Below are 24,680 nucleotides of genomic sequence, written 5' to 3'. Positions count from 1 at the left end.
AAATAGAAATTAGAAATTACAAAAGTAATTAGTAAATAGGAAGGGATAAGATAGAGAGGTGGCAGGGCTTTTGTTTCAGAAACTAGAAAAGGATGTTTGATTTGCCAATCTAAGGCATAAGAACTGTATGTAGAAGTCAGCCATCGTGCCATTTTATTTGATGCAGGTTATGGAAACCTCCACGTGCAGGAGAGGTGCTGTCGAAGATTTAACTTGAAAGTAGTATGTTCTTTTTTTGCAGGAGAGGCTACGTTACCGTCCTCGAGTCGTCACTTTGTAGGATAGCAAGGTGAGGCATCCTACACCTCTCTTTCCGTATGATGTTCGTATATCACGTAACCTAATTATGTTTTGTTTATCTGTGCTGATTGGTTTACTCTTTGTAAATGTAGGTGATTGAACAATGGTAGGCGGTACGAGGAAGATTGCATCGCTTTACGAAAAATTCAAAGCTGCAGCTTCAGGGTCAGGTACAAGGTCAGACGCATCAAGGGGTCGAGGGAGGCGTCGAAGCAGGGGTGGAGGCAGGGGTGATGCACTGGTTGAGGTAACGGAGGAGGCACAGGTCCTGGGTAGAGGCAGGGGTCGAGGCAGGGGTCAAGGAAAGGGTCGAGGGGTGAGGCCCCCGTCGCCTGTACCTTCACCCCGGTCGTCTGAGGAGGAGGAGATACCTTCCGCGCACACCTGTAGTGACGAGGCAGAGGTACAGGAGGAGCAGGAGCAGGAGAGGGAGGAAGAGGAGGAGGCAGGGTTTCGCAGTCCAAGATCTAGTTGCGAGGTCCCTCGTCCCTCCTGAGGCGACCGATCCCTCTTCATAGACGCCCACTGATTCGACCCACTGGGGCAAAGTAAGTTCCTTTACATATTCTCAGTACTTTTGATATGTTGAAAATTACAATATAAACTAATAATTTATATTAATCACATGTGCAGGAGTTGAATTAAGCTCAGTGGGGGTGGCCACAACTGCAAGGTCAACGGCATCCTTGGTCTTTTGTGTAGGCTACACTTCCCTAGTCTAGTGGTCTTCGCCGGACAGGAGGAGCCGGCCTACACGTGGAACCACTACGTCGCCACCGCCGACGTCGGTGATCGTGACCACAGGACATTCGCCAACAAGGCGGAGCGGGTGAAGGCCGAGCTGTGGGTAAGTATTTGGTAGACTACATTGGTTAATACATCATCTTTGCTGCACATTCTTGAAATAATAACTGTATGCAACGTGTCTATACGCAGGACTTCTATAGATGCCAGGAGGGATTTGAGGTTAGGGCGGCCTCCGTCACTGAACAAGCCGCCAAGAAGCTCGTCAAGGACATGCACTACGAGGCGCGGGTTCAGGCCATCATCGACTTCTATGCTGAATTCAAAAGGATGAAGGTAAAAAAGGAAGAGGCAAAGACAATGAACCTGACCAAGGAAGAATTCATGGCGGTACGTACAGAAAGTTAATATTTACTATTTCTAAGATTAATTACGCTTAATTTCTTTTGTTATATGTCACACACTTGACGATGTAGGTGCCTCCGTGGTGGTGCCGAGCCTATACCCGGTGCTGGGAACAAATGGTGGACGTGTGGTTGCAGCCCGGGTGGTTGGAGAACCACCTTGCTTGCCGGGAGCGGTGTCTGCAGATGCCATATGCATCACACCATCAAGGCAGCCTGAGCCTTGATGAATACAAGGAAAAATGGGTACGCGAATTCATTTCTTTATTCTCACACCCAATACTGCACAATTTCTAATCCTTTTGCATTTTTGCCGCAGACCTCATCACATGATGGCCAGGAGTGCTCCCGGTTCAAGGCATGGGTTATGTCCAAAAAGGGCAAGGCTGAAGGGCTATGAGGTAGGCTACGCTAGCGCAAAACAAAAATTTTCTACCACGTAAACCAGGAAAACTGTCGTATATGGATCATGGGATTACCACTCGACGTACTGGTGCGGAAGATGTAGAATCGCATCGGGGCAGCGAAGACGATCAGCGTAGTCGAACACGTAGTCGATCACGTCGACGTCGAGCAGCACCTCAGCAGCTCGTCCACGTGCAACAAGGTCGTCCTCGTGCCGCGGCTCGTCGTCGGCTCGTCGTGGCTCGTCAGCAGCTCGTCCAAGTGCTGCAGGTACAACACCTCCAAGGTATCCACACGTGCAGGGAGGAAGCGTCGCAAGCCGGACTGCTAGGTCCGCAAGTTCCAACAGGGCGAGAGCATGGGAGGTGCGGCAGATGTGTTTTGGCCAAAGGGATAAAAACCCTAGGGCGCCCCACCCCTCTATTTATAGAGGTTCCTGACGGGCCTCTGGGTCCGAGGCCCATTAGTACTTCTAAACCTGATCCAATTCGGATCATATCCAAGTTGGGCTTCCAGCCCCTTAAGTGTGTGACCCTATGGGTTCGAATACGTATAGACATGGCCCGAGTACTCCTACTCGGCCCAATAGTCGGTAGCGGCCTCTAGCAAGACGTGCCAACTCCTATACGCACACGAAGATCATATCAGACGAACCGTCACAACATTATGTACATGCTATTCCCTTTGCCTCACGATATTTGGTCTAGCTTTAAGCCGACCACTCTTTCTTGATCCTATGATTCGGAATCCCTTTGTACGTTAACTCTTTACCGTACATAGCATGGCCATGCATTTTTGGATCCGATCACTCGTGGGCCCCAGAGATATCACTCTCAATCAGAGAGGGGCAAATCCCATCTTGATTGACCATGTCTCACAGCATGCTTCTTGAGAAACCCGAAAGCTACCTTTTTAACTACCCTGTCACGGTGTAGCGTTTGATAGCCCCTAAGTAAGTTGATCCACATCTTGAGTACATGCGACAATCTCAGGTCTAAGGACAAAACGTACATGTTGTGTAAAGAGAGAACTACTTCTCGTATTGGGTCAATCCTAGCACATGTCTCCACATGTGCCTACATTATTAGTTTGACATCTCCATGTCCATGACTTATGAAACATAGTCATCAACTAATACATGTACTAGTCTAATATTCATGTGTGTCCACACATGAACTCCGACTAGGGACAACTTTTAGAATAACCATACAAGTAAAGAGTTCCACATACAATTCACATAATTGCAGATCAATTCAAGTAGCCTTTAATGGATATTCAATGAACGCAATATACAAATCATGGATACAATCAGATGTCATCATCTCTATGATTGCCTCTAGGGCATACCTCCAACAAAGGCGACAGCAGACATCGACTTCAACCCGGAGGACCCGCCCGAGGTGTACAGCCATCCAAGCATCCACAGCCGCGTCACCGAGTACACATCAATGGCAAGGGAGGTTCATGGGCTAGAGTTCGATCTGAGCTCTCAGAATATTGATGCAAAAATTGTGATGAGGGTGGGAGGAGGCAAGAAGCATGACCGGTATTGGATTGGAGATAGCATGATCGACACTGCCAGTACTCCCAGTCTCTCCCAGATCCGAGCAAGCAGCACGGACTCAAGCCCCGCGATACGGGCACGGCCGACCACTGCACAGTTACAGATGCAGGCTCTGCAGGTTATTTCTGTTTGTTTCATCTTTTGTTGATTTTTACGTACCTTTTCCTTTGCAATAAGAAATTGGGATGAAATATTGTAGGCCCAGTGGCGGTAGAACGGAAGCGACGGGAGGACCTAGAGGCGAGGATCGAGGTGGATCGGCAGATAGAAAGGCAGAGGACGGAGTCGATGCTCCAGTATATGCAGAGTGTTTTTCAGAGTTTAGGTCAAACTCCACCACCTATGTCACCGAACCTATTCCCGCCACCTCCACCTCCTGTAGCTACTCCTATGAGTCACTTCTCAACCTTACAATCAATCTAGAGTTAAACTAGAAACTATAGGCACTAGAAACTTAGACTAGGAAAGTGACTAATGCAATCTCTTTAACTTTGTGCAGAATCAATCGTCGGCATCCGATGCAGAATCATCTTAGGGGCAGTGGCCACCTACACATCCTCCTCAATGACTTGTTTGAACGGCTATTGTGTTAAGCAAACTTGTGAATTACTTGTTTAGACTAGAACCTATATGGACTTCTGAATATTATTTGTGTGCTTGTGATGCAATGTATATGCCTGTGATGCAATTTATATGTCTGTGATGCTTCTGTGGTTGTTTTTGGAGAGGGGTCCTTTATATGTACCGAGTGTGTTTTATAGGGGGGGTAAGGACACTTTGCCGAGTTCCTGTAATTCTGTGACTGCTTTGCCGAGTGTTCGACACAACACTCGGCAAAGGCGCCATAAAAAGCTGGCGGGAGCTTCTGCTTTGCCGAGTGCCATGAAACCGAGCAAATACTAAATGTTCGCCGAGTGTCATGGGTACGGCACTCGGCAAAGGTGTCGTTACCGTGACAGTCCGTCAACGCCTTTATGCTGAGTGTTTTGTTTTGCCGAGTGTTTTTTGACACTCGGCAAAGCGTTTGCCGAATGCCCGACGTTTGACACTCGGTAAATACACTGTTTGCCGAGGGAAAGTTCGCCAAGTTCTGTTCGCCGAGTGGTACACTCGGCAAACGCTTTGCCGAGTATTTTTGGGGCTTCGCCGAGTGCCTAGGGTACTCAGCAAACTTACTGTTTCCCGTAGTGAGTGGATGTAATTGAGTTGTACTTCTGCGCATTCAGAAATTCAGAGGACGAACATGTTATGGTGCACCTTGTTTGGAAGCGAGCCTGACGAAGTCTCGTGAATATCATTTGGCTTAACCTAAATATCACAACCTCTTTCTCTCTCCTTTCTCTCTTTCTTCTTCGCATCAACAAAAATATGATGTGACACTACATGAGACGGTCTATAAGAAAGCTGACATGTAGCAATTAACTTGCCCTAACACGAATGAAAATCTCACAACGAAACTGGATCTGGAGGACTCTGACGAGGGCCCAATTCCTATGTGCTGTGGGCATCACAAGGGAAGAAGGCGTCCTCTCCTATGAGGGACGGAGATGGCCTGCTTTTCTCTAACTTTTTTTAAAAAAATCTCATTCTTTTAATTATCTAACCGTTTATGTATTCAAATAATTAAGTATTGTGATTTGTTCGAGCTCTTACCTCCTACTCCCTCCGTGCTAAAAAAAACTAGTCATTTTTACCCTTGTTGATATGTGCGTGTGCACGCGGCAGCGCTAAATTAATAGGGTAAATAAATATCTACAAGTAAGGTCATTTTACCTGCTTAGCTTATCCATGTAAGTAAATATGTGCGATCATGTGAAAATGGACTGAAGCAAAGAGTAGTTTACCTGCTTAGCTTATCAATTTGTGACTTGTGAGCATCAACATTTACGTCCATGCACAAAAGAAAATGATCATTACGGTGTAACCATGCACTAACAGGTTAGATGACAAGAGCGAAATTACAAGAGATCAGAGGTTTCTATCATGTCTGGCGCCATGCATTATGTTCTTCTCTGCTGCTGCTTAGCTTAGGTTCTTCTTCTTTCATGAGACCCGAGCCCAATGTTAGCTCGATACATGTACAAGGGGCTCTTATTCTTTCTTGCCAAGCAACATCTCAGCATGGGTGGTATTTGAAAGCCACGCAACACACTTGGCGAGAAACAAGAGCACCCCGTAGGTGTAGCGAGCTACATAGGGCTCGGGTGGTGGAAGATTTCATGGAGCAGCCATGCTAAAGCCTGTGGGAAGCAGACAGGCAGCTGCTGTTAGAGAAATGCACGTACGGGAGAGGCTGTGATGGCACTGGCCGAGAGGTGAGGGAGGATCGGAGCTGCCCACGTCCATTTATAGGCACAAGCGCAAGGAGCTGCAGCGCCCGGTGCGGGAGTTAGCTGTCTGGGTGATGAGAAATGCAGTTCAACTACTCTTCATTTCCATTAACTAGATAAAATATCTAGCAAACTCCGAAATTCCTCAATCTTTATGGAGTGTTATTTTTTTACACCCAAGATTACTAGTAGTTTACTACTGAGCCGAGTCTTCGCCCCCCCCCCCCCCCACCTCACCCTAGTAGTCTTTTTTTTTTTCATTTTTTACTATAAAGATATACTTGCCATATCAATCGATATATCCATTGAAGGGAATGTAAAATTTGTGAATATGTGGTTTGTGGATTTGTCTATTGAAGGGTGGCCCATCTGTCAGGATGCTATACCCAACCAAATGAACCTGCTATTACCTGATCTGGTAAATAATTATTGGTGTCACTGCATGTACTTAATCAAATAAAAAGAGGTAAGACTGGCTAGCTAGTATACCCAGATGGTCGCATGCCATGAGGAAAGCGTGAAGTGTTCCTCTTTCGTTGAAACGTTCAGGCGCGTCCTGTGACACGGCCGGCAATGCTAGCATACGCTTTGCTGCTTACCCAGCCTGTACTGGACGAATAGGCAACAATCCCGCCTCCTACGCTTTGCTGGTGGTCAGGACCAGATTCCTCCTCTGTCCTTTTGTGCACCTGCGTCTTCCACCAGTGCCATTCGCGTGTCTGTCTCTGTGCTCTCCAGAAACTCCATCTGCTGACCTTCAAATATACATGCCCCAAAATGCTTCATATTCGATTTTATTTTATAGAATTGCTACTTATATGATCATTTCCATATATAATCACCTGGTAGGGATACCTCGAGTTTGTATGGCCTTACGCGACAGACACGCAACTAACAGATTCAAGCAAGCCATAATTAACGGTACACTTTGAGAGACATGCATGAACGAATAAGTTATCAGATAAATTCCTCGCAACAAAAAAAGTTATTAGATAAATTCATCTGTGCTGCGCAACCAGACGACGAACATTGAAATCCATTGCAAAGGGCAACATCTGTGCTGCATCGATGTTATCTTCTTGATATACAAAGTTCACAGGCATGTCAATTATTTGTGCAAGTGGAACTGTAAATGTAACTGAAACTGTACATGCAATGGAAGGGTTTTCTGTATAGAGGGTATCAAGTTGACGACCTGATGGGATCATTCCGGTAAGATTGTTATATGACAGATCAAGATAACTTAAATATGTCAAATCTGACAAGCTTGGCGGGATTTCACCACAAAAGTTGTTCCTTGAGAGGTCTAGGGATTCCATTGATGTCATCGATCCAATATTCTCGGGAATTTTTCCGCTCAATTGATTCCAAGATAAATTTAAATTTGATAGTATAGTAAGAGAAGTTATTTCATTTGGAATTTGACCATTTAAGTGGTTCAGCGACAAGTCAATTCCAATCAGAGCAACTAGACCATGTGCTCCATACTCGAGAATTTCATTCTTCAGCACCAGAGTAAATATATCTTTCGACTCATCAAATGCCGTCGAGTATGAATCATCACTAGATCCTGATGGATGTTTGAGAGTCATTCCAACTAAATTTGACAATGATGGAGGAATTAAACCTGATATGTTGTTGGCTGCTAAATTCAAGTATTGAAGTCGTGTAAGATCTGTGATGTTGACCGGAATATCTCCATCGAATTTGCTATGACTTAGGTGCAGAATACGTAAGTTCACCAAGCCTCCGATCCACCTTGGCAGTGATCCGTAAAATTTGTTCCGTGAAAGATCTAGGAAAACCAGTGATGACAAGCTTTGGAGCCATGAGGGGAACTTTCCAGAAAAGCTATTATTACTTGCGAGCAAGAAACGTAAGTTTGGCATGCGAGAACAGTGAGAGGTAGTTCTCCCTCAAAAAGATTGTTCGATAAATCCAAGAATGCCATGTTTTGTGACTTAAAAATAGATCGTGGAACTTGACCAGTAATGTAATTGAAGGATAGAATTAGATCTTTAAGATTTGGAGCTCCAATTTCAAATGGCAATGCCCTGACAAGAAGTTCATGGGGACCTCGAATATTCTGAGGCTTCTTGGAAGCGATGGTATATGGCCACTGAGTCGATTGGAACTGAAATGGAAGTAATCCAACCTTGTACAGTTCCAAATCTCTGGTGGTATAGCTCCACTGATGCTATTGTTAGTAAGGATGAGGGTAATCAAGCTGGTTAAGTGCTCCATAGTACTTGGAAATGTACCTGTCATATTATTGCTTGGTGAACTCAAGACAGACAATTTGCTAGAGGCACACTGTGGTAACTTCTCTACAAACTCTGTTATGTTCCCAGATCATAGACTCTTGTCAAGCTATAGGGTTTCCAGTTCACAGAGATTTTTTAAGTCCACTCTCAATGTGGCTGCTTTTCCATTATTCGAAAAATCTAGGTGCTGGAATGACACCATTCCTCCTAGTGCATTAGGGAAGGGACCATCAAGAAATGTTTCGTATAGGTGGAGTGACTTCATGCTCGTTACATTTCAAAACCAACATGATGCAATTGGATGGCCAAAGTAATTACCTGAGAGATCAAGATCCTCAAGTTTGGTAACATTGAGATTTGTGATGGACTGATTTGCACTTGGAAGTGAACAATTTATTAGAATTATGTGCTTCAGAGTTGTAATCATGTTCGCCACAATAGGCAAATCAACTATGGAGCTGAGAGTTATATTGCTCAAGTCAATATATTCCAACGTATGTAGATGACTTATCCATGAGATATCTGTCGATTGCACACTTTGCATCCAACTGAGGTCAAGATGTAGCAATTTCGAAAGATTGCCGAGCTGAGAAGGCACAGTACCCAAAAATGTTGTGAAGAGAGGTCGAGATATCCCAAGTTGGTAAGGTTGCCGAAGAGGGAGGGTAGTCTACCCGAGAAAGGAGCGTAGGAGAGATCAAGATGTCTCCAGTTCTTCATAGAACCCAAGAACTCCGGGACAGTACCATTAGGGCCCTCCAGGCTGTTTGAGCTGAGGTCGAGGTACTCCGAATAATCCAGAGAAATTGAGGAATGATGTTAGGGATCGCCCAAAAACACGATCACCCTCGAGGCTAGTGGCGGGCGTAGGATCTGGACTATGGGTATTCAAAATTGAAGATGGCAAGAAAAAAATTTGACAGAATAAATTATAGTTTTATAACACAGAATTAAGTGGTAGCATCATTGATTAATAAAATTGATCACAAATTGAAATTGTCCAGATCAACATATCAAAGTGGCAACATAAATAGAGGCTAAAACAGCAAAATGGTAACAAAGATTACAACTTACAAGCTATAGGACAACTTTCCGTTCTGCAATGCTTTGAAAATGAGCGATGATGTCCTTATCCTTAGCTTGCATGAAGAATTCCCTTTCAATCAATGTGACCAAGCAACCATTCAAATATTTCTGCCCCATCTTACTTCTTCACTTGTTCTTAATCAAATTCATTATAGAAAACACCCTCTCAACACCAGCAGTTGCAATAGGGAGAACAAGCACCAATTTGAGAAGTTTATAAACAATTTCATACTGAGAAACCTTTCCTTGTTTAACTAGCATCATAGACAACTCTGCTAGACTTCTCAAATTTTTGAAGTTTTCATCATTTCTGACATCATTGATATAGTGGTGCAACTGAAAATGAAGCTGATTTATTTCTTGAAATTCAAAGTCACGTGGATAGAACCCAGCAAGCTTAACCAAGTTCTCAACATTAAAAGCAGAAAAGGAATTGGCTGGACTGAATGATGCCATCCATCTAAGTAGCTCTGTGTTTACCTCATCAAACCTATTATTGAGCTCTTGAACTTGTCTATCAATGACACCCAAAAACATATCAGCATGAAATCGGTGATAATTAATGGTACCTCTGTAGAACTGCCTTGATCTTTGCATAGGAATATACTTCCCATTCATGTCAACAACTTTAACATTGTGCTTCTCATAAAAAGAAGTGACCTTGGTAAGAAATTCTTGCCATCCAGAATCTTGTCTCAAAACATCCAGTTCTACCTTTGTGAACTCCAGAAGATCCATTGCATTTACGATATCTTGCTCCCTCTTTTGCAAAGCATTGCACAAGTCATTTGTGTATCCAAATATTTCATTCATCAAGTGTAGCAGGAAAACAAACTCAAAGGACTTAAATACTGCGAGCATAGTTTGAGCTCCATTAGCCTCAGCCCCTTTACTTTCATTCCCAATCCTAAAGAGAACTTTCTTGATTGAAGGATACAAGAACATAACATGCATTGCAGTTCTGTAATGAGATCCCCATAGTGTATCACCTGGCCTTGCTAAGCCCATCTCTTGATTCAATCCTTGTCCGGTTTCAATTTCACCCAATTTCAATGCTTCAATCATGTATTCTCCTTAGCAACTGCTACAAGTGTTAGTTGAAGTTGATGGGCGAAGCAATGAACATAATAAGCAGAAGGGGACTCATCCATAATTAGTGTCTTCAAACCATTAACATGACCCTTCATATTACTAGCTCCATCATACCCTTGACCACGTACCTTGGATAGGGGCAATTGATATTTGATAAGCAAGGATTGAATTGCTTCTTTAAGAGTCAATGATGTTAATTATTCACTTGTTCACCCATTCAATTTTTTGTTTAATAGGAAGTGTGGCCACAGACGATTTAAATTTTACATCAATTGAGCCTCCACCACAAAGAAGTGAGCTGCAAGCTGAACCCACTCCCCAAAGAAATGAGCTGCGAGCTGAACCCACTCCCCAAAGAAGTGAGCTGCGAACTGAACCCACTCCCTAAAGAAGTATCTCAGAGCAAAGCAATCATAGCATGGCTTCTATTGATAGAAATCCCCTCAGTTTTGATCTTGGTGGTGTAGAAAGCACTGAAGCTCAATCTACTCCAGCTAGTCCTAATTCAGAAGACCAAGATGTGACAGGTGGAAAGAAACACAAACAAAGTCAGATGGCAGCAAAACTTGAGGATTACATTGACTTTATAAAGCATCAGATTGAAAAAACTCTAGAAAAGTTAGAAAAGAAGAAGACACGTGAAGAAGACTACTCAATCGAGAAATGTATTGACATTGTGGATGCCATGGAAGGGCTATCGGATAAAAAAACTGATGCAAATGAAGTTTTCCAAAGTGAAATGAACAGAAAAATATTGGTGGGCACAAAAAATCCAAGTGTTCGGCTGATTGGTTGAAGAAAAAGATTACTCGGGTATATTCTCTTTCTCAATTTTGTACACTTGCCCAAGTGTCGGTTGAATCCTCTATTTGCATATATAAAATATAAAATTTTGTCCCCTGCTGGTGTCACTGATTTTACATTGTTTTGTGCTATAGCTTTCTAACTCCAGTGCAGCAGCTTTCTAACTCCAGTGTTTATTTGCCAAAATTTGTGAGTGTTGAAGAGAACCAAGAAGCACAAAGAGAATGGTCGGGGGAAGGTCCTTAGCTTCGTTTACTAAAAAAAAACTTGTATTGCATCAACGCTGAAGTTAAAAAATTTGTGGAGCGCGTTTCTGGTGTGCTAGACTGTTTGGCCTGTTGGTTGTTGCTGTCTTGCCGGTTGATGTTCGTCTGTTCTGTCTTGGAGCTGGTCCGTGCCAGTGCGATAACATGATTTCCGTTGATGTTCACTGAGTTCGTTATTCAAGTCAGGCTTCTAGCATCAGTATGTAGTTGATGTTCTGTCTTGTGCTACACAGGCTTGTTGATGTTCTGTCTATTTGCCAGTTGATGTTCTGTCTTGTGCTAGAAAGGCTTGTTGATGTTCTGTTGCTATTTGTTGACGCAATCAGTATGCAGTGCTCTATTTGCTGTCCGTGGCAACATCCTCTAGTGATGGGGATGGGTTTGCCTTCCAAACACTGACGGAGGAGAGGGGCCAGAAAAACCCTCTGATGGAAGGGATTTGAAAATCAAAAAATAAATCCCCGTGGAGGTATTTCTTCCTTGGCCTAATCAGCCCTATGCTTCCAAAGGAGCCCTTACTGATGGAAAATGCAAAGTTAACTGGCCCGTTCAGCCAGACTGAAGCGCTCCGGGGGGTTGGGAATCATAAACCTCAACAAATTCATGAGGGGGCTCAAATTGCGGTGGCTCTGGCAAGAGTGGAAAGAGGTCGACAAAACATGGGTCGGATTGGAAATCCCGTGCACAAATAAAGACAGGCTCTTACTTGCAGCAGCTGCAACCATTCACATTGGGGACGGGGCTAAGGCCTCATTCTAGCACAGCGCATGGCACCATGGGCAAAGGCCAAGAGATCTAGCGCCAAACATTTATAGAATCTCCAAGCGAAAAAAAATAGAACCCTCCAGGACGCTCTGCCTAATCAAAACTGGATCGGAGACATAAACTAACCTCCATCACGAATCCTTCTCCAGCCAGCGCTTCCACGAGTTCTACCTCCTACGGCAGGCGGTGCGTGCCACAGAGCTCACGCCAGGGGTTCAAGATGACATTGTGTGGAAGCTGACAGCGGACGGAAACTACACAACGAAATTGGGCCTACGACACGCAATTCATAGGATCCTCACTGACAGATTTTGAAGGAATAATTTGGTGAACGTGGGCCCCTCAGAGCTGCAAGCTCTTCTCGCGGCTCTCGGTCCAAAATAGGTTGTGGACGGTGGATCGACTGCAAACCAGGGGCTGGCCAAACCAAACACTTTGCCCTCTCTGTCGCCGCGAACCAGAGACAGCATTACACCTCTTGGCAATGTGCAGGTTCACATGACGAATATGGATGGCAAATCAAGCAATCCATCCAAGAGAGTGTCCACAAGTGGAATCCTTGCACCAATGGTGGTCGACACTAGCATCTGCAAAGAGTATCTCAAGAAAGGGATTGCGATCCCTTATCATGCTCGTAACGTCGATAATCTGGAAAGAGCGGAACGCAAGAATCTTCGACCAAAAAGAATCCATAAGCTCCGTGGTCCTAGCGACGATCCAAGAGGACGCGACGGTGTGGATCGTGGCAAGGGCAAAACATCTGGCAACCCTCCTTAGCAGAGTTTAGTACAACTCTTTGTTCTGAGCCTAGCTTGTGTAATTAGAAGAGTTTCTTTTCCTTTTTATGTGTATGGGGTGCTAGCCTAGCTTGTGTAATTATTTTTTTTCCGTTTGGGATCTCCTCCTTTTTAATATAATAGGCAGCCCTCTTGATGATTTGTTTCAAAAAAAATAGTTGGCCCTGATCCAAACGAGCATGTTGTTGTTGGTCAACGTCCAAATATTGGCAGAGTGAGCTGGGGCAAGCATCCAAACGTGCCTTATATGCCCATAGAACAAGTTCTGATAAAATGATGCTGATGGCCATGGCCAGTCCTCAAGAAATGCAAGGTTGGGACTGAGGACCAATGGTGGTCACCCTTGGATGATGAGTGATTGATAATATTATGTTGTATTGATGTTGTTCTTGGCTTGTGATGTGCAGGTGTAGGATGTGGTGTGGCGGCTGACGGCGTGCGGTGAAGGTCAAGCGAAAGGTTCATACCGACGGACCAAGGGTGGTGAAGGATGAACGCAAGTAGGCTTGGACCGATGGACCCGAGGAGTCCGGGCGGAGTCATAGGTGGTCCACATGGTGCACGGAAGGGTGAGAGAACATGACAGGATGGAGACGGTGTCGGTCAAGTCGAACGGGAGGCTCGGCGGAGGCGGGACACATCAACATCAAGGAGGTCGCGTGACAGCCAAGCGGAGATGGATGGTTTGGGTGGTTTGGGCCTCAAAACCACCGTGCACGCAGGTTTCCTAGTTTGGGCCTCAAAACTGGGGGTGAGCCCGGTGCGGCTGGAGCTTCAAGAAGGAGGGCACGTGGCATAATCGCGAAGCTTGCGTCGAGATGAAGCAAAGTCATGAAGGTGGCGTGTCCATCCGATGCGCCAATAAAAAGTTGGACCAAAATGCCCATGGGTGGGCGGTTATCTTAGTTGTAGCTGTAGGGGTAGTTTGGTCATCTGCCAGGGACTATATATATGGGTGGATGGTTGGTTATTTCAGCATCTCTTTGTTTTAGAAATCTTAAAGGGGCTTGCTAGTGCCCGGACGTCCGGCGGAGCAACTCCCATCGAACGCATGCATCACCATCCATTTTAAATCTGACGGCTACAGTAGCACCATAATAAAATACCACTAATTATCCGACGTTCCGTTGCAACATCAAAACAAAATAGCTGCAACATCAAAAATCTATGGTTGCAACATAAAAACGATGTGAAAAAATAGCTCAATGTAAACATAATATCCGTGAGGGAAAATTCCCACCGCAACATCGAACACATATTTCATGCAACATTTCCAAACAAATCATCATATATTGAGTTGGGGTTGAGCTCGTACGGGAAGAAATATTGCAACATGAAAAATCGACAGATGAAACATCAAAAGCCAACTATTACAACATCAAAATATCTCAGAAGAATCAATCATGCAACATCAGATGATACATTCATTCGCAACACCCGTGCGCATCTACGGCGCTAGCAACATCCAAGAATCCCTACTGCAACATCATGAGATACCTATTGCAACATGTCAGTCGGGAGGGTTATCTTCAGATCTAGGCTCTTATGGCCATCAGTGCTGAAGATCCTGCTGCGGCTGCTGCCAGTGCCGGCGTGCACAGTGATTCTCAGCTGCAGTGCGTCGACCTTGGCCTCTTCTTCTCCATCCTCTTCGTCGCCTAGGCAAGGCCCTTGGAGCGCTACCCCCTATCAGTGGGAGGGAGGGAGAGGAGGAGGCGCTACCAGGCAAAGCAGCAGAAAGCGGAGCAGGCTGGGGAGGAGCCCCCACGACGGCGAGGCACCATGGCCAGCAAGTGGGACGGAGAGGAGGAGGGTGCGGCCGGGCAGAGCAGCAGGAAGCAGAGTAGGCTGGAGAGGAGCCCCGTGACAGTGAGGCACCATGGCTAGCAGGAGGGATGGAGAGGAGGAGGGTGCGGACGGGCAGAGCACCAAGAAGTGGAGCCGCACAAGGGGGTCATCATCTCATCGAAGTGCAATTGGAGTCTAGGAGAAAGTAGAGCAGAGTGAAGGATTTTAGGGGAAAGTATAGCGGGCAGCCCAGCATGCAGCACTGCAGCAAATAGATAAGTCTCGATCGGACTTGAGCTTGCAACTAGTTTGGTTGAAATGAGACTTCGGGTCTGTCACCCTGACGCCATTTGAGTGGACCTGAGCGTCCGATATTTTCCGTCCGCGTCGGATGTAGGATGGTTAGCATTTCCGAACCTTAAATCATTTTGCTTAGAGGCTAGTCATGTGCTTAGAGAGAGAGGAGAAAGGGAGATGAGAGTGTGATTGCTCTTTTCTCTTTCTTCATTTTAATGGGTGGATGAAGGGAGGAGGCTAGTCCTCATCTCGTAAAGAAGATGTTCTCGTGATTTAGTTGTGGTTAAAGTCTCAATTCGTGCTAAATCTTTGATTCCCTAGCGTTTTTCTATTTCCCTATTTTCGGAGCTATTTTTGGGGATTTTTCGTTCTTCTTGTTTGAGAAATCCCTCACGAATTCGGCTTGAATTTTGGATTTTCCCAAAATCGTGTTTGAGTTAGGGTTTTCAGTCGTTTCCAAAATTCATGATGAATACTTAAGTTTTTCAAGATTTGTCTCAGGGATCTATTTGCACTTAGGTATTGTTTCCTTGTCTCAAGTTTCATCTTGATCCGTGAAGTATGGGAGGAGTTTTTGTGATTTGAAGTTCCGGCCTGTTCTTGCGTGTTTTTCTGTTCTTCCGTATCGTCCTCTCTGTTTCGAGCGCACGAGTCTTCGCACGGGCGCGGGGCAGGCAGCGAGCGCTCGGCCGCTCGCGTGCGTGGCGCGTGTGCAGCTTGCTCCAGGGCGGCGCACCGGTGTCAGGCCGGCAGGCGGCCCAGGCGTGGGAGCGAGCCCAGCAGCGCGTCCCGCAGCAGGCCGCATCGCATCACAGCAGCAGCAGGCTCAGGCCAGCAGCGCTACGCGGGCCAGGCTGGCAGCCCAGCAGGCGACAGCGCAGCAAACCTGGCCCAAGCGCGCGCAGCAAGCAGGCCGATCAAGGGAGACAGGAGCAGCAGGCCCAACTTCTTCTACCAGATAGCACTGTAAGCCTTTTCCTGTTCCGTTAATTCCATGCACCTGCTAGTTAATCACTGTTAGGTTGTTTAGCAATTTAATCAGTACTTTCCTTTGCTAATCTTTGCCTGCTTAGACAAGGACTTTTAATTAATCTTTGCATGATTAGTCAAAGTGAGGTTTGGTAGTGGTTAGTAGTGTCTTTGCTTTATCTCGTTTGTGCAAGGTTCTTGGAATCACTTTGTGCTTTGCTTCCGCTATGCTTGAGCATCTCAAATCGTTACTAAAGTGAGCTTGTCACAGGTTGACTTGTGTCATCTTGATGATAAGACGCGAGGTGTGTTTTGGATAGCAATTGGGACAGAGACCCTGTTCTCATAAAAGAATTAAAAAAACCCCTATCGCCCGTCCCGATCCTTCAGGGACCATTAATCAACAATGTCGCTATCCCTCGTCAAAATTTGTATATACTACTTGTTTTGTTGCCTTGTCCGGATACCGGATACATCAGAACTTTTAGATGGTTTCCTTGCCGGAGTCTACACATAAGATCTCAAATAATCTTCGTAGTCTAGGATGATTCCAGTTACATAGAAAATACCTACCTTATCTAGTGTATTGTGTTGTTTTCAGACCCTGGACAATCTCATATTAGATTTACACTGTTATTAAGATATAGATTTTTTCAATAGTTTGAGTGATAATTTCCATCCAATTGTTACTTTTGCCGATTACTAGGTCGATTTGCATCCAATTTTTTCAACCCTGGACAATCTCTCTTTCTGATCGAAGAGAGATTGCATGAGCTTTGGTTCAACACTAACGCGGCAGTCACGCACGGCAGGCACCCGGTCTCTACCTTGTAATGACTACTTCAACCGTGGACTAAAAGGAGATTATAAGAGCACCACATCCACTGATTATTATTGTGGCACACCTTGTGCTGCTCATCAGTTATACCATTAGTGTCGAGAGAAGCCAGTTGAAGAACTCATGCACACGCCCATCATGCATCTGCAGCACCCATCCCCACTCGTGAAGCTCCGGCGCTTATTCACAGTGCTCGCCCTGATCACGACCAGCTCCCTGATACTGAGACCACCTCAGCGCGCGGGCGCATGCGTGCCACGCGAGCGGGACGCCCTGCTGGACTTCAAACGCGGCGTCTCCAGCGACACCGCGAACGTCCTGGCGTCATGGCAGGATGATGGCCAGGAGCAGAGCGATTGCTGCCGCTGGAGCGGCGTCCGGTGCAGCAACCGGACCGGCCACGTCGTGGAGCTCAACCTGCGCAACCATGCTGGCAGCCTGTACCCGCTGCAAGAAGGGCTGGTCGGCCATATAAGCTCCTCGCTGCTCTGTCTTCCACATCTGCGGCGCCTTGATCTAAGCTGGAACGCCCTGGAGGGGCCAACCGGCAGTATTCCGGAGTTCCTGGGCTCCCTCAAGAACCTGAGGTACCTTGACCTCTCATACATGTCATTTTCAGGCGCCGTGCCGTCTCAGCTCGGCAACCTTTCAAAGTTGGAGCATCTGGACCTGTCCTACTACGGCATATTTGGGAATGGAAGCACAGAGTCGTCGGATGTTTCGTGGGCGATACATCTACCGAAGCTACAGTATATCGACCTTGGATCCGTAAACCTAAGTGCAACGGCGAATTGGCATCGTGTGATGAACATGCTGCCTTCTTTGAGGTACCTCGGTCTGTCCCAATGCTCGCTTTCGAGCACGAACCCCCTGTCGCTATCGCAACTTAACCTCACAAGGCTTGAGACACTCGATCTTTCTCATAATTCCTTTGACCACTCAGAAATTGCATCTTGCTGGTTTTGGAATGTAACGGGCCTTCGATACCTCAACCTTGGAGGAACCCATCTGCATGGCCAAATTCCTGAGAAACTAGGACGTATGACGTCCCTCCAAGCCCTTGACTTATCCAACAACAATAACCTCGATGTAATGGCATCAAACTTGACATATTTATGCAATCTAGAGATCCTAAACCTTGAACAGAGTCTCTCATCATACGTAAACATTGTAGAGTTATTCGAGTGGCTGCCACACTGTTCATCCAGCAAATTGAAAGAACTTCATCTGCACAGCAACAACATAACCGGTTGTTTACCACCATCAATAGAGAAATTTACGAGTTTGAATACCCTTTCCCTCTTCGACAACAAACTCACCGGACCTGTGCCGTCTGAGGTTGGTGTGCTCAGTAATTTGACTACACTCGACCTATCAAACAATAGGCTTGAAGGTGTGATCACAGAAGAACACTTTGTTAACCTAAACAGCTTACTGTGGATAGACCTATCTGATAATTCCTTGAAGATCGATGTGAACCATAAATGGATACCTCCATTCAGATTAGAAAGAGCATACTTCAGATCATGCCATATGGGTCCTCTCTTTCCAATGTGGATGGAATGGCAAGGCAATATCCATAATGTTGATATATCAAGTGCGGGTATAGATGATAAGCTTCCAAACTGGTTTTGTACTACATTTGCAAAGACTATTGCTCTGGACATATCCAACAATAAAATTAGCGGTACATTGCCGAAATGCATGGAAATAATGTCAGTGGAACAGCTCTATCTCGGTTCAAATAAACTCACAGGTCATATACCTCGGTTGCCGAGAAGTCTCATCTCATTGTACATTTACAACAACTCTTTGTCAGGGCCCTTGCCGTCAAATTTTGGCACTCCAAATATAGAAATCTTGGTTCTATTCTCTAATTACATCACTGGTCAGCTACCTGGATCAGTTTGTGATTTGCAAAGCTTGATTATCTTAGATCTAGACAATAACCTTCTCGGTGGAGAATTGCCAAATTGTAATGGGATGAGAAGCTTGAAGTGCCTACAGTTGCGTAACAATAGCTTCTCTGGGCAGTTTCCTTCCTTCCTACAAAGCAGCACCGGTTTGATCCTTCTTGATCTGTCGCAGAACAAGTTCTCAGGAAGATTGCCAATGTGGCTATGCGACCTAATGGACTTACAGTTTCTTCGACTTAGCCACAACACGTTCTCTGGGAATATTCCAACCAATATTTCATGTCTTAAATACCTTCAGTATTTGAACCTGGCAAACAATAGTATGTCAGGTTTTATACCTTATCATCTATCAAATTTAACAGCTATGACGCGAAAGAACCCATTCAGGCACACAATGTACCCATTGGTTGATGCTGCGGCCATAATTGGTGACTTTTTGGTGAACACAAAGGGGCAAGCACTGATTTATCATTCTGTAACAATTCTGGATGTTGTGACCCTTGATTTGTCATTTAATGGATTAACTGGTGAAATCCCACAAGAGATAGCTTCTCTTGATGCTGTATTAAATTTGAATCTATCATGGAACCACTTGGATGGAGTAGTTCCAAAAATGATCGGGGCAATGCAGTCGTTGGAGTCGCTTGACCTCTCAAAGAACATGCTTTCCGGTGAAATCCCTTCGAGCTTATCAAAGCTGACAAGTTTAAGCTATTTGGATTTGTCTTATAACAATCTTACTGGAAGAATACCACAAGGAAGTCAACTTGACACCCTGTACTCCGAGAACCCGTCTATGTATGACGGCAACAATGGTCTCTGTGGTCCTCCTCTTCATAGGAATTGTTCAAGAAATGATACATCAAGGTCGCATGACCAGAAAAGTTACGAAGCTGGTTTTTATCCGGTATCCTTTCGTTTTGGACTAGCCTCGGGTTTCCTGCTGGGGCTTTGGGTTGTATTATGTGTTCTGTTGTTCAAGAGATCATGGAGGTTTGCCTACTTTCGCCTCTTCGACAAGTTATATGATCAAATATACGTGTTTTTGGTTGTTTCTTGGAGAAGCATGGAAATGAGATATTGCAAAGGAACAAAAGTTAACACTTGAACAGCGAACTATATATGAAGAAATATGGCTGAAGCTGAAGAAGAATCTAGAAGTATCGCTATTATGCCCTTTTCTTATTCTGTTGAATTTATTCTAAAGAATAATTGATGCTTTTCTATATGCATGCACGTATACGTAAACCTTATGTGATGCTCAGTTGATATATTACCATTTTGTCTTTTCATATCCCGAACGCTATGACATGTTTCTGCTTGAATTCGTTCGTTATATCCCATGAATCCGTTTGTTTATCACTACGCCAGATTTTGTACTGGCACAGGCAATTTAGTGTGCTGGCGGGCGTGATTGGCACCCGCCAGCACAAAGCTTCCTTGGGCCGGCGGGGAAGCACCCTTCAGCATAGATGAGGCGCATCTGTGCTGGCAGTTGGCTTATGTCGCCCACCAACACAGAAGCCATTGTACTTGTGGACGACCCAAGCACCCGTCAGCACAAATGCACCCCATCTATGGTGGCGGTTGGCTTATGTCACCTGCCAGCACAAACCTCGCCCAGATAAGGCCGTGAGCGTATTCTTCCCCAGCCAACCTTCCATTTAGAGCTTGCCCAAGAGGAGCTAGGGAAAAGCTCCAAAAACACCAAATCTAAGGGGGGAAGGTTTTGCTCTTGATTCCTTTGCAGAAGGTGGCTATATAAGGTGAGTTTGTGCCATTCCAACCTTCTTTTTCAACTTCTATCCATCATTTCTAGCTTCATTAGGTTGTCATCTAGATCTAGATCTAGACCGACCTAGAAGAGAGAAGAGGGAAGAGAGAGAAAATAAATAGAGAAAATAATCAGGTTGGTGTCTGGCCCATCAAGCAATATCACCTCGTGGCAAGCATATGAAATTAATGGATACACATTTCATACCACCGCAAAGGACAACAAAAGCGTGGTGTACCAAAATGGTGGTGTTCGCATAAGGGCGATTGATACATCCGGATAGAACATAACTTACTACAGTTTCATAGAGGAAATATGGGAACTTGACTATGAAGAGAATATCGAGATCCCCATCTTTCGGTGCCAATGGGTCAAACACCTGAATGGCATTATAGATGACAATTATGGGTTGACACTTGAAGATCTAGCCAATGTAGGTTACAAAGATGACCCAAGGGTACTCGATGAGCGTGTCACACAGATTCTACGTAACGGACCCTATGAATGCAAAGAAACATATTGCCGTCTCTGGAAAACAAAGGATCCTTCACGATTACAATCAGTACGAGGAATTGGTCCTGTTCAAAGACCATGAACAAAGAATCAAATGTGTTGAAGCAAGCATTGATAAATCCATGAAGCCATGGTTACGTACTCGTTAAAGGATAAATTAACATTTCTTATTAGTTATGTTGTAAGACTTATTAATTATCTTTTAATAATTATTAATTATCTTGTAAGACTTTATTAATGTGGATTAGACTTTATTATCTTGTAACTTACCGCTATCGTAAGAAAAAAGTAGGGTACATCCATGCCACAATATAATACAATATAACCAGTTCTAATAATAGTGCAAGTTTATACATCAATACTTAAAGGTTCTAGAGAGAACAAGTTCAAATACATAAGAAAAGGGTAGGGGTACAACCATGCATATTACATATTACATACTCCGGCTCGCTTCCTTAGATATGAAACATAGTTAAGGTCTCCAATCGTCCAGCCTAGAATTTCATCAAAATAAGTTAGAGCATGGATGAGTATACTCTCCTTCACTTCCCATGAACGACCACATACACTACTATAAATCTCGAACAATGGAGATGTTAACTGATGTGGCCTATAGAAAGTGAGACGAGCCTGGAACTTCAAATCTGGGGTGAACATCGGGTTTCCACCCATGTAAGTCAAATCAAACTTCCAAGACTTGATCCAGAATTGCATGAAAGCTCACTTCCACAATGGTAGTACCATTTATATCCTATAAAATATGATTATAACATGATCAAAGTTAAAAGTTGTAACATAACTAAAGTTAAAAAAATGATAAAGGAATGTTTCATACCATGTCATTAAGCCGAGAAAGCCTCTCAGCAGTCATAATCACATTGCTTTCTCTCTCCTCGAGCTGCTTTATTCGAAAATATGAAAAGTCCAGCAAAAAGTACCATGATCCTTAAGCTGCTCTAGACAGGCCTCCACGATGATCCTCTGAACAGGTACCGTATTTGGTGCTATTTTACCCCATGCGGCAATTAAAATTATCGGGATGGCCTCTCCTGGTGACATCGAGGTGAAATCTATATCTCAAACAGGTACTTGAAAAGAGAGATGTACTCTTTTCAAATTACGTTCACCAACGTCCTCAGTTTGCACTATAGGAAAAGTATCACCTATAGCTTCGACAACATCTTTGAGCCATCTAATAGGTTTGATAAGCTATATTGTATGTAAGTAAATTTAGAATTTATTCATGTGTAGTAACAAAATCAATTAAAAGAAGGAAAGAATATTACTATGTTGGGAGTTGTTCCTCTGCTTTGATCGCCGAATGGCAAGTCAATGGGGTTGTGGAAGTGAAGTCCTGAACGACTAGCGGGAGGGTCCTGAATTGTCCTCTACCACCTCCACGGCCAACACGACCACGGCAGCCACCTCCACGGCCACCACCACCACGGCAGCCACCTCCACGGCCGCCACCACCATGGAGAAAAAAATTCTACTTGCCAAATTAGTCCAAACTATCAACATAAAATTTATGAAATGCTCAGAATAAAAGATTATCCAAAATAATGGAAGAAATTTACGATTGTTGGTTTAGATCTCATGAACATTGTTATAACTAATCATAACATCTTTATTATCATTTTGCAATTGCATGGAATAAAAAAAAGAAAAAGGTAACAACTTTTAATTTCTAACACAATCCCTATCTAAAAAAATAGATTGTGATCTGCATATAAACTAGTCATAACATATTTTTTATCATGTTGCAATTGCATGGAATCAAAATGGAAAAATATAGTGTACTGCATATAAACTAATCCTAACATATTCTTCTTAATTAATTTACTTGAACAAAATGGAAAAAAATGGAAAAAAAAACAACCAGCTGGGGAGGGGAGGCGGCGCGATGGCGGCCGGGGAAGAGGTGGACCGGCGGCGGGGAGAAGGTGACCCGGCGGATGACATGTGGTGGCAGCGGCGCACGGAGGCCGCAACGGAGTTGGCCGGGGAGGGGAGGCGGCGCGACGGCGAACGGGGAGGGGAGGTGGCCGGCGGCCACGCGTTGCGTACAGGGAGGAAGGCTCGTGGCGGCGGCGTTCGAGAGGCGTGACGGTGGACGGGGAGGAGACGGTGGCTCGACAGGGAGCAGAATAAAGGGCGCGCGGATGACGTGCGGCGGGGAACAGGCAGCAAGGCGAACAACCTGCGGCGGCGACGCTCGGGGAGGAGGACGGCGGCGCTCGGGGAGGTAGACAGCAGCGCTCGGGGGCCGTGGCGGAATCAGGCAGCCTGACGGCAAGAGTAACGAGGAAAAAGGCTAACAAGAAGTATATCATGGCTCCTTGAGTAAGCTAATTTTAGTTACTATATATATACTAGGTGGTATTTAATGTCGTCTAAAATATAAATTATTTAAATATAATGCAGAGATCACTGGATTTCTATACTAGGAGAAGCAGTGGTCCTCGACTCAGCTAGCTTTAGTAGAGATAGGTATAAGGAATTCATAGGCATTATACAAAAGTAAGATATTTTTTGGCAGTACTTAAATGCATGTTGACATTTTATGCACCTAAATTATATTACTAACTCTTGTCTTTATATCTTCAAAGTGCGTACAAGCTTTACATACTAAAAGATGGGGACCACAATCCAAAAAGGAAGAAAGCTATGAAAATAATATATCCTAGATACGTAAGACCATAACAATTTGATTTTTTTATATAATGTACCCTTGTCATTAATAACAACTCATTATTTTTCTATTTGATTGTAGTGCCACAAGCAACCTCCCGGCTCTGCGCTATGCGGATATTACGTGTGCAAGTTCATCAGAAATAATGTGAGGCACCGGACGAACCCTGAAGACATAAGTCTCTTTTGCACTGCCATGTGCTAACTTCCTAATGGTAATATATCCTAATCTTCATTTACTGTATAGCTGCAACTGCCTACCATCGACAGAAACTATAGCACGATCGAAGACAAAACAATCGACAATATTTGTACTGACATGGCGAAGTTCATCCTACGCGAGATTTGTCATGAGGATGGAGTATTCTTTGATAAAGATGGCGTGTTGATGGCGGATGAGCGCACAAATCTTCCTAGATGGGCGTAGTAGTTTTATTATTAGCATGGTAAAGAATAGCTTTATTCCAAATATTGAATTTTTAATAATGTGAATTATATATTTTGTACGATGCAGTTTTGAATAATGTGAATTATTTATTATTCAAGTTTGTTGTTATGTGGTTGGAGATACATATTTCAATTTGACGGCTACAAACTGGTGGGAAATAGAAATTATAAATTGCGAAACGGGCCGTCAATAACGGGCGGGGAAATAGAAATTATATATAACTCACGGAAAATAATATATTAAACTACAGACAGCATTTATGCTGGCTCAAGGTTGCTGGCGTGTGCTCGGCCGCCAGCACAGACCACTTGTAGGTGCCAGCACAAATCTTTTATGGCCTAGCGTATGTTCCTGGCCTTCTCATTTCTTATATCGTTTTTATATTAAAATGCAAAAGTAAAAAAATGATAAGGAGGTTATTCCGTCCGCTTTTATCCATAGTGGCAGCTACCATGTTCGTAGGTTGTTGGATGAACAATGTGGCAGACTTTCGAACACTTGTGTCTAGGTTGGAGCTGTATTGCATGAGCGGCAAGGAAGGACGTGGGAGACGGCTATCAGGATGAGCAAAAAGTTGGCCGGAAAAATATGCATTGCCAGGTACTGTTTACTTGCATGTGCGCTG

The 24,680-nt window shown here is 44.5% G+C and overlaps 1 protein-coding gene and 1 pseudogene across 1 annotated transcript; one reads left to right on the top strand and one right to left on the bottom strand.

Annotated features, from left to right (window-relative positions):
* Window positions 1–6,745: 6,745 nt before the first annotated feature.
* Window positions 6,746–9,835, bottom strand: LOC105914970 (annotated as a pseudogene).
* A 7,016-nt stretch (window positions 9,836–16,851) lies between these two features.
* On the top strand, window positions 16,852–19,737 carry LOC101785626 (probable LRR receptor-like serine/threonine-protein kinase At4g36180). Its single transcript, XM_022829525.1, has 2 exons — window positions 16,852–18,470; window positions 18,600–19,737. The coding sequence occupies exons 1-2, from the start codon at window positions 16,852–16,854 to the stop codon at window positions 19,735–19,737; spliced, it is 2,757 nt and encodes a 918-aa protein (XP_022685260.1).
* The last annotated feature ends 4,943 nt before the right edge of the window (window positions 19,738–24,680 follow it).

The sequence above is a fragment of the Setaria italica genome, chromosome VIII, assembly GCF_000263155.2.
Source record: "Setaria italica strain Yugu1 chromosome VIII, Setaria_italica_v2.0, whole genome shotgun sequence".
NCBI classification, from domain to species: domain Eukaryota; kingdom Viridiplantae; phylum Streptophyta; class Magnoliopsida; order Poales; family Poaceae; genus Setaria; species Setaria italica.
Note: the sequence above shows the minus strand (reverse complement) of the source record. Positions and strands in the feature narration are given on the sequence as shown.